General features: G+C 31.3%; 1 protein-coding gene across 1 annotated transcript in view; it reads right to left on the reverse strand.

Moving 5' to 3' along the window:
* Nucleotides 1-11326, reverse strand: part of LOC106469360 (neuroblastoma-amplified sequence-like) — a gene marked incomplete at its 3' end in the record, with an annotated part of 45446 nt that extends 34120 nt beyond the window's left edge. The window contains exons 1-3 of the mRNA XM_022397855.1: nucleotides 11201-11326; nucleotides 3449-3491; nucleotides 2346-2448 (exon numbers count right to left, since the gene is read on the reverse strand). Of these exons, the coding sequence (XP_022253563.1) occupies nucleotides 2346-2448; nucleotides 3449-3491; nucleotides 11201-11314 (260 nt within the window). The remainder of the gene's footprint in view (nucleotides 1-2345; nucleotides 2449-3448; nucleotides 3492-11200) is intronic.
* Between the last annotated feature and the right edge of the window lie 221 nt (nucleotides 11327-11547).

The following is an 11547-nucleotide window of genomic DNA, read 5'->3' on the forward strand; positions in this document are numbered from 1 at the left end:
TATAATTCATGTAGCTTCCAGATGTGCATTTTAGAAAAAAAAATATAAGGCACTAGAATAGTGTGTTCCACAATTACCCTAATTTAACTGGATTTATAACTATGTTATAAGTTGGTTAAAAAACTTTTGTTAGCTTCTCAGAGCTGAACAACAACAACAACATGCAAAGAATCTAATGCCAAAATGAAAGAATAGTAATAAGACTTATGGAGGTAAAATTTTCTTTCTATTGGTTATAAACATTTCCATCAAATAAGCAAATATAGTTTAGAAAACTGCCCTGTACTGTGGTAAGATAAGGCAATCCTCTCTTATGGGTTTGACAAATTTATTGATATCTTACCAAATCAAGAAAGTAAGAGGTTCAAGTTCAAGGTTCTGGTCTTGCACTATCAAAAGTTTTTGTTTCTAACTGTTTTTGAATTTCGTGCAAAGCTACATGAAAGCTATCTATGCTATAAAATCCATAGAAAATTCAGTGTGAATTCAGAATGCAAGATGTGTCACATGACACATAGAAGTGAAGACTAAGGAGTTATTTAAATCTTTTCTTTTCTAACTATGAAATTCAAATTTAGATAATGTAAAGATTTGAATTGTAAACTACATTTTGTTTAAAACTTCATTGACATACATTAATAATAAGATGATAAATTTTGAATATAACTGTAAAAATGATCATGACATGTGCACTTTGATCCTCCCAAATATACAGGGTTAAACATCAAAACATTTTTTGTTTCTTTTTGTAAAAACAAATCTTAATAACCTAGTCATTTTAAGCCTCTTAAATTCCCATTTGTGAATTAACTGTATTAACCCTTTCAAGACTGGCTTAGTATAATATACACGAGTTAAGTATTTATACTATAACTTTTAACGCAGTAAGTTATCTTCACAAAATTTGGTAGACTTTTAGTAAAGATTACAAGTCTTTCACACATAAAAAAAAGTTGATTATTTAATGAAGTATTTTCATTAGAGATTTGTTTGTGAAAATATAGTCTGTTTCTTTACCGGTCCAAGTGCTAATTGTCTGTCCCAAAATCTCAAATATTATTTGTGTGATCTCTAAAACCTCCCAAATACATTTCAAATGTTTATTTTCAGTAAAAATTTATATTTTTTATGTTATTTTCTCTACCCTAACTCTATGACGTCTGTCAATTTGACCGACCTCGTAACCACCAAAAAGAATTAGTAAATAAATATAAATTATACTTTTTTCATTCTACAATGACTACAGATTGTAATACAAAAACACAAATGTTTAGTCTAAATAGCTTAAATCTCATAATATTATACATTTATATATATTTATTATTTTTAATATATTGACCTTCCAGCCATGCCTGGCTAACAATACAGAAGTTACAGTGATGCAGCACTCATGATACCGTATCCAATAATATAAAACTGACCTTTAGTCTTTACAAAATGACCTGTCTTGGCAGTGTTTTAGTGGACAAGTATTTTGTAAAATACAGTGACATTATGAAATTTCCTAAGTGGAGGATGTGAAATGAAAATTTTTTTTAGGTTTTATATATACATTTGAAATATAAAAAAAAATCATAAGCTACTATATTGATACCACAGAATTACACTACAATTTATCAAGTGTAGTAACTAAGCTATATTTGGGTCTAAAAAATATGAAATTTTGATCTCACTAAAGACTTACCTTATCATTTGAAATCTTGTGTGAAAAGAATGAGATTAACACAATAACATTATGAGCTTTCAATTGGTCATTCATGTCCTATATAGAAGTAAGTGTATATATAAAGGAGCATTTCCAAAAATGGAGAGAGGTGGGTGGGGAACCACTATGTTTGATTCAGTACATGAGCAATATCTTAGCAAATAGGAAAGATAAGAGGTTCTTATTTCATATTCTAGCTTGTCAATATTGGTAGTTTGAGTTCCTAATTCGTATGAAACTATAGACTTTGTATTTTGACATCATAAAATCTAATTTGAACCAGTGCTGCATTCAACATACCACATGACACACAAAAATCGATGTTTAGCTGTGTTTTTTTAATATTTACTTGTAAATTAAGAAATTGAGTAATACATAAATAGTACTAAAATTTGAATCATAATCTACAATTTGATACCAAACTTATTGACATAAGTTCTTAAAATATTAGTTCAATGAAATTTTAAATGCAAGTCAACAAACGCAATGACATGGCCTTTGACACGTGACCTGTTGCGAAAGGGTTAAAGAATATAGCTAGCAAATTATATATTTACTTTTATCCTATTATTTGCTTTGTGTTAAGCTCTTGAAAAAATATTACTTTTCTTTTTAAAATAGATATTAAACAGATTTTTACCCTCCCACAGCAAACTGCCATGCCATTTGGTGGCTATTCAAATTCTCTAGAGTAGCAGGCATGATTGGAGACTTTGTCCATGAACCTATCCAGCTCCATAAACCTGCTGAAAAAAATTATAACCGAAATAAGATTAAGTTTTTAGGTATACTTACTACCCACAAAGAATCAAATCTTGTTTCACTTAAGAATAAGTTGTTTAATTTATGAAACTAAAAATCTTTCAAAATAAATATTTTGAACTACATTTTAATGAAAACTATTAGAAGTTAACTGAAACTGAGAAAAAGTGCACTATGAAGAAAAAAAATCTTATACGAATAAATTCCAAAATATTTACAAAAAATACCATTATTAAAAAAATGAAATTTGTAACTAAAAACTGCTTTCCTTTAGAGTTACAATATAGAAGTCATGCACAACATAAGAACATATAGATTCTTTGATCTGTGATTACATTTGGTTTAGCTTCATTATCATTTCATTTCCTAAACACAAGCTATTGAGAATTATTTACAGTCTTTGAAAAGAAAGTTATAAAATTAAATTTTCTGTATAAAACACAATTTGAGAAATAAAAATACATTACTAAAGTGTACAAATTACTAATAACAGAAAATCTCACTTAAAATTAGCTATAGCTCTAATAAATTTGGGAGCAAACAAATATTTAGATAAAATGTTCAGAGAAAATTGTGTAAAACATACAAGTAAATGTATGTATAAACAAACAAAAGAAACCCCTTAACATAATATATTTTCCTTTTATTGCAAATAAAAATAATAAGAATTTGAAACATTCCTCTTGACTATCACATGGGCCTCAAGTTTGTGGTTTTCAACATTTTTAGGTTCAGGAACTATTTGTAAACATTGAGAGTCAGTCTTGACCCAGTCAACAGCTTCAGTGCAAAAAAAATCTGGCTTACTAAATAAATAAACAAATTACTATCTATTTTCAAAGTCAGTACAACCTTTTCACACATTCTTATGACTAAATTTTGGGTCTCAACAGATGGGTTGATAAATGCTGCTTTTTAACATATGTATAAAAGATTTGCAATTTGGTGTCAATATCTGATTATATAAACCATGAGGCTTACCTCTGATCTGCTTGTCTTCATTCTTATCTTGTCCAGCTTTACCCTACGAAAAAGAGAAATAAAGTTATTTAACTCTTTCAGCACAGTCTCAGTCCCTGAGACCAACCTCGTAAACATTTTGTGCTTGCTATAGTTTTAATGCTATAACTTTTAAATTAGTAAGTGAATGTTAATGAAATATGGCAGATTATCAGTAAACATTACAATGCTTTCAATATCAATTTTTTTTATTAAGAATTAAGATTTGTAAAGCAATGTTTTTCTCATGCCTTTTTTTTCCTTTTTGCAATTTGCCTATCTATCATGCAAAGTAATATTCATCTTAAGATTAAAAATACTTTTATGCATCAGAAGATTTTCAATTTTCACATGCAAAATTTCTATAATGTCCACATAGTTATCAAACATTTCTGTAGAAAAACTTTATCTTTTATCTGTTATTTTCAGTAATAAATCTCTGTACGGGTTCAGTAGAATTTTACTGATCTCGCAACCACCATAAAAGATTAGGAAATAAATATAAATTATGCCCCTTTCATGCTAGAGATGAAAACATAAATGTTTAGACTGAATAGCTTAAATCTCATAACATTATACATATTTATTACTTTATTATATTGATCTTTCAGCCATGCCTGGCTAACAATACAGAAGTTACAATGATGTGGTTCACATGCACTCATATTACTGCATCAAATAACATAACACTGACTTTTGGTTTGTACAAAGTAATTTGTCTTGGCTGTGTTTTAGTAGACTAGTATTTTGTAAAATACAGTCACATTTCAATTATTATACATTATATATGTATATAGATTTTTGCTATATTGAAATAAGTTCTTAAACTTATTTTTCTTAAAAACAGTAACTAAAGAAGTAAAGCAATCAATAACCTCTTCTAGTTACGACCTTTGTACTCGGTTGCTGCTTGATGTAGGTTGCTAAACCTTTAATAAATTGCACGTAGAGGATATGCAACAAAATAATTATTTAGGTTTTATATATACATTTGAATAACTAAAAGATCATAAATTACTACATTAATACCATAGAAAACATAGAACAGTAAATAAAGAAGTAAAGCAAACAATTATCTCTTCTAGTTACGACCTTTGCTAAACCTTTAAAAATTTTGCACGTGGAGGATATGAAACAAAGTAATTGTTTTAGGTTTTACATATACATTTGTATAACTAAAAAATCATAAATTACTACATCAGTACCACAGAATTCTACTATAACTTATCAAACATAGTAACTAAGATGTATCTTAGTCTAAAAAAATATGAAATTTAGAGCAGACTAAAGACACACCCTATCTCATTGAAATATTGGTTCAAAACAAAGAAATGGTGCCAAGTCCTTTAAAATGGTTGAGAAAGCCACTAGGGGAACATTCTGAGATTCCAATTAGTTATTCATGTCACATATAGAAATAAGTGTAAATAATATTTGATTTATTACACGAGCAATATCTTAGCAAATAGAAAAGATAAGAGCTTTTTATTTTATATTCTAGCTTGTCAATATTGGTAATTTGAGTTTCTAATTCATTTGAAACTATAAACTTACTATTTTAACTTCACAAACATCTAACTTGAACCAGTGCTGCATTCAACATACCACATGACACCCAAAAATCAATGTTTATTTGTGTTTTTTGAATATTAACTTTTAAATTAAGAAATTAAGTAATGAAAAGTACTATATTTAAATTATAATCTACAGTTTGATACCAAAATTATTGATATAAATTCATGAAACAGTAGTTCAATAGTAGTTTGAATGCAAGTCAACAAACAAGATGACATGGCCTTTCACCCATGACCCATCTCGAAAGGGTTAAGATATCTGGAATTACAGGTATAATTATTATCACTGAACATTTACAGTACATACATGTTATCCAGTCCTACACTATGCATTAATTTCTCAGACACCAGCTTTAATACTTCTTTATTTCTTTTCGTAATAATTTCAAACACATTATTCACTACAGTATTAAATGTAAAGTTAAAAGATTATACTTTTATGAAATACATTTTGTTACTAAGCCTCAACCTGTTTTTTTTTTTATACTTTTCGCTTTTAGTGGGATCCAATGTATCACATTGTATAATTTTATGTTTTTGTTTTGTTACATTTTATGTCAAGAAATCCCAAAACTTTGGGAGAAACCACTTTTTCTACATACAATAAATAGTGGATCCTAGAAGTGATTAGTAATATCAACTTCAATATTAATGGTATTTTTTATTCATATGTTACTAGAGGCTTTGTAACCAACAAAGTCATACACTCACAAGCAATTTGGTTAATAAATAGTTTAGGAAAATGTATTTAAAGAATCCATGGGGTCTAAATCAACCCCATTAGTAATTTTTACGTTGCTAATCATCATACATTGAAGTACAATATGTACAACCAAAGTGTATCAGTAAAAGTTAAAAAGTAATTAAATTAATAAATTACATTGCGTGTTCATACTGTGCATGTACAGTGTATAGAACAAAGATCCAAATGTATGGATTGTTGCTCCTTTATTTTATATGTTACTTGTTCCATAGGGAATTAATTCACAATCAAGTGAAATACTTATTAACTCTTAATGCATTTCAAGTTAATAGAGTCTTTAGATGACAAAATTGAACTAAGTTTTTACTTGCACTTTTTAAAGAGCACAAAACCAACCATATTAAAATACAAAATAGTTTCTGCAAAAGACAAGGATGCTGAGATTACTGACAACTATAATGTTATTCTACTACATCAGAGTAGACACTCTCTGATTATCATTAGTTAGCACTCTTATTACTTTTCAGATATTTCCACACAACTGGTTTTCCCACAGATTTTTTCTTACTTCTGCACTGGGCCATGTCAGACAGTACTTCTTTCTGGTCAACATCAAGTATATTTTCAGCAACCTTCCATAAGGACAATTCTCTACTAACATCTTCTTCCTGCAAGTGCAGGAACCAAATGTTTGTAGCTGTATAAATTGAGTGAAGTGTAAGTTATGTATATTTTTTGTTGTTGATGAATATTTGTTTCCTTTCAGAGTTGGTGATTGGAAATGTATGTAACTCTGATTTTAAGTGCTTCTCAAGCTTGTTGACAATGTACATTAGCTAGTAATAAGACTTTTATTGGGATTTTACTCTACAAGGGCCTGATTAATCCTCATTTGTAATACAGTCAATTTTGGTCATCTTATTTGTGAAAGGATGCCGACTTTTTTAGGAGGGTTTAGAAAGGGGCTACTATACTAAAATGATACCAAGTTTGGAGAGGTTAACATATTAGAATAAGTTTAAATACATTCTCTGGATGAGATAAGGGCTCAGAGAAGTGTAAATGAAGTTTTTAAGACTGGTAGTTTTGGACTCCTAAAATCCAGATGATATTTTCCATAAAAAACACTCTGTAGGCAGTAAGATTAGAAGAAACAAGCTGAAAATACAGAAAAAAGACTCAACTAGTTAAGGCAGTGTTGCTTTTCTAACAACATATATAGCCTATGAAGTATTTTACCTTCAGGTGTGGTAGAAGGTACACCACTGAAAGACTTTGTCAGAAACTTACTTTTTAGTGGTATATATTAACGTAAGTATATGGGTGTGTTGAGCTAAGGATTCTTCTACAGTAGGTGTCTGCAACTTGTTAACGAAAAATTCTACAATAAACGAACAGCACAAACTCCTCATGTTTTTACAATAATCCATATATTAGAAACAAGTTGAACCTATATACAAATTTCTTTACACTATAGAGATCATAGTTGTATCTTAAACACTATACAGTTCTCTTCTTCTTGTCAAAAGTCCACTTAGGCTTATTCACTTGCTTTAGAATTCAGTTGACAAGCCAAACTATTTTTCTCTATTCTGATTGCAAAAGTATCCGTATATAATTCACTTACACTGTCACATGAGTTACCGCAGTTGTATCCTGAACTTCCAATAATCGTCTGCATTTTCATACTTCCATATAATTATCTACTTTTCAAAGTCCACACAGTCAGCTCAAATTAGCTAAAGAACACCTTTTGACAAGACAAGTTATTCTCCTTATCTCTTTCAAACTATTGATCTCATTCTAACATTAGGCCTTTCACTCCTGTGACAGTTAACCACAGTTGTATCCTAAACTTCCAATAAATGTCTGCATTTTCATACTTCCAAATAATCATCTGCTTTTTCATCAAAGTCTACACAGGCAGCTTCAATTAGCTTAGAACACTCTTTGACAAGACAAATTATTCTCCTTATCTTTTTCAAACTGTTGATCTCACTCTAACATATTAACCATTAGGACTCTCACTCCTATGACAGTTAACTTTGCATTTTCTAACTTTTCTTTCACCAAAATTCTCTTTCCGTGATGTTACTTTTACTCTCTCTCTCTTTCCACTCATCTGGTTGCAGCTATTTTTATGTCTATCACTCAGGCTTCAAGAAATCTCTATAATCTCGATATCAATGGATTGCAAACACAACATTTGATAGCCTTAACATCAATGAATAACAAACACAAAATTAGTTAATTAATAATACTACATATACTAAACAGTTTTTTATATCTGACAATAAGCCCCTATTTAAGAGAAATATTTACAATTTTTTTTCACTATATATATAAATACTGTTTCCAGCTCATTTACTAAGTCTTCTTATATAATCTACACCAACATTTACAGTTCCTTTGTCTGCCTCTCTTTGTGTAGGGTCTCCAGTAGGGCTTCTCCTTGATTGGATTCCTTGTCTTCACCTTGACCTTGTGTTGCCTGAGGTCTGTCTTTCCTGATCTATCTGTATATTGGCACAGTAGATCTTGTTCCTCTTTCTTCTTCTTCTTACTAGTCAGTTCTTTACTTACACTGATGTCCTTGTACATCTCATCTCCACCCAATGCTCTTAGGCCTAGTAGGTCCTTATTATCTAAGACAAAGTCAATGTCTTCAGATTCTGCTTTAATGACAACCACACCTGCCATGTCCATATGTACATCAATGGCTGCATCCATAAGGTCTCTCTCAAAGTATCTCTTCAATAGACTGGCATGGTAGACCATGGTTGTTCCATCAACTTTCAGTTTAGAGTGCATTCTGTGGATCACTTCCTGTTCTGTGAAAGGTCCTTTCCACTGCAGGATGAATTTGTTGTTGACTATGGGTAGCAGAAATAAAACCTTCTGTCTGACATTGAAACATCGACCCTTGGCCTTCTTGTTATAGAAGTCTTTCTGACTATCTTTGGGTTTGGCTTTCCCAGTAAAACTCTTTTGATAGGTCTAGTTCAATACTCCTTTCCAGTCCTCTATTCTGAAAGTCTCTTTCCTCTTTGTCCTGTGCTTGACTTCCTCTAGGGCACTGTCCCAAAGTTTCTGTGGTGAAGGGCCTTTCTTCTGTACTTCCTTCAAATGTTTACTATCAGTTATGTTTCTTATCACCAAGTCATGTATTGGTTCCTTGATACACATGGCCTCAGGTCTCCTACATAATATGGAGTATCCATCTTTATATATGCTATGGGAAACTTTCTCATTGTCCCATCAATTAGCACACACAGGTGAACCTTGCCTGTGATCTGATCATCAGATACTAGATTGGTTCTCACTGCTTCACTACTACACTCAGTGTCTCACAGAACATTCACTTTCTTGTCCCCAACATAGCCTTCACATATTGGAATATTATAATTTGTTAGCACTTCTCAATATTTGTAACATGCTCTGATTACTACTGATCCATTTACTAACCTGAGCTCATCTTTAGTCATGCACTGATCAATCATGTAACTGGCACTTCCTTCTTGTGATGAATCTGACGTGTTTTCTTGATTCTGTTTCTTTTGGCAGTAGTGTCCATAATGCCAGTCACTCTTTTCTTGTTCCTTACCAGTACTGTCTTTGTAAATAGCTCCAGCTGCTTTATGTTGAATTTTCTCCTGTTGCTTAATGGTAACGGACTTGCACTCCTTTGCAATTGTCCCATTTTATAACAAACATAGCATCTATTCTCCCTTCTGTTTATCAACCTCCTATCATTTTTGGTAGACTCTTGCTTCTGGTCAGCCCTCAATGGTTTCGAATTTAACTGGATATTTTTGGGCTTGCCAATTGTTCTCCCTCCATGGACTTCCATATACTGTTCTGTCAACTTGATCATCTCCTCCACATCTTTTAGTGCTCTCTCGTTTAGGTACAGTGACATGTCAGTTGAATATGTGATCATGAACTGTTCACATACTAATAGGTCTACCAGTCCCTCAAAACTATTGTCACATTTGTCCATGCCAGTCCATCTTGTGAAGTATCGCCGTGGACATGCCACAAACTGAAATACAGTTTCTACAGTATCAGGTTTGACTTCTCTGAACTTCCAGTGAAAAACTTCTTCAAGTTCATATTGTTTCAGTAAAGCCTCTGTTAACTTGTCATAATCCATGACATCTTTTGACATTATGCCTGCATATACTTCTAGGCATTTTCCTAAGAGAATGGGCTGAGACAGACTGCCTAGTTGCCTTAGTCCCAGTTCAGACTTTAGAGAAGCTTTCATATCTCTCCAGAAAATCATCTATCTCATCTTTCTGTTCATCAGGTTTGGACAGCTTGGGTCAGGTAGCCCTGACCCCGTTGTCATTCTTGTGTCCTTCTTCCTTTAGTTGGGTGAGCTTTGCAATCTCAGTTTGTGCTCTTATTCTCTCTATTTCTAGTCTCTCCTCTCTCTCTCTTTCTATTTGCTTTTCTTCCTCTCTTCTCTGTTTATGTTCTTTTCTCTATAGTTCTTGTTGTTATTTAAAAAACTCTCATAGTTCACAGTCTTTTAACCCAAGACCCCCATATTTTTCAATAAATCATCAGTTACTCCCTTAAATTCTTGTAAATTGTAAGCCTCCCCTACTGCTGATAGCAACTCATTCCATAAACTAATCATCCTGTTAAAAAATAAAACTTGCTTATATAGAATATAGAGTGCCTTTTTTCCAAATCTTTAACTAATGTTCTCCCCTCCCATTGTCTTCAGAATACAGCATAAAGAAATCTCACACATTTATCCTATTTATCCCCTGGAATAGCTGTCTGGGAACTCTGAGCTAAAGCTCCCACAGCCTGTGATCCTCACTAGAAAGGCTAATGCATATATGTTCTTATGCTATATGTAAGCTAATATAAAGTAAACACAATGCAGTAAGTTTGCAGTCAATATCCCATGCCAAATTTTCTACAATGTATATGCACTGCAGCAACAAATACAGCTTCTTAATAGTTACAATGTCTCCTTACAAATTACAGATTTTGTATTTCTTGATGGTAATGGATCTTGGTCCATAATATTAATACTAATATACCTTTAGGTTGCTTTCATATGTATTTCAAATGTATTACCAAATTAAAAAAAAAACGTTTCAAAAACAAATTTATCGGTTTATTTCACATATTCACATAATACATTTAAATTAAAGTTTCTTCAGTTCTTGACGTTGTTCACTTTTATTATATATAGTTTTAAATTAATGGTTCCTAACGAGGTTCTGTAGGATCGCGACAGTTATTAGAAATAGAATATGAAATCAGATTATTTAGTTACCTGCTTAGCTGCATGTGTGATGGTTGTTTAAACTTTAAAGTTAAACTAAAGTTGTTGTTTTTTTAATTTTAGCTGCATCAACTTTTAATGTATTGCTACTGAGTAATAGTATTAGCATTAGCTACTTGCAGAATAACTCCAATAATTAAATATCTTACCAATACTTCTGGATCCTGTTGCCATTCTGCAAAAATAAGAAGTTCGTATAAAATATCAGAATGATCATTCTCTTGGTCGTTTTCTAACATAGTTGAAGAACTCGATACATCCATGTTGGCAAATTCGTACGAAAACAAAACTGTTACGCTACCTTTTGACAGAAACTTTGTAATAATATATGTAGAATTTTCAGATGCATAATTTAATTAGTAAGTATTTAGATATATCACAAAAGAATTTGTCAAAAATAAGATTTGTAAATTGTTCTGAGTATTAACATAGTTTTCTTACTTCTGACCAAAAACACAGAAAAGAAAACTTGTTTTCCAAATGAATTAAGGAAAAT

Source organism: Limulus polyphemus, unplaced genomic scaffold (assembly GCF_000517525.1).
Source record: "Limulus polyphemus unplaced genomic scaffold, Limulus_polyphemus-2.1.2 Scaffold3446, whole genome shotgun sequence".
In the NCBI taxonomy this organism is placed as follows: Eukaryota; Metazoa; Arthropoda; class Merostomata; order Xiphosura; family Limulidae; genus Limulus; species Limulus polyphemus.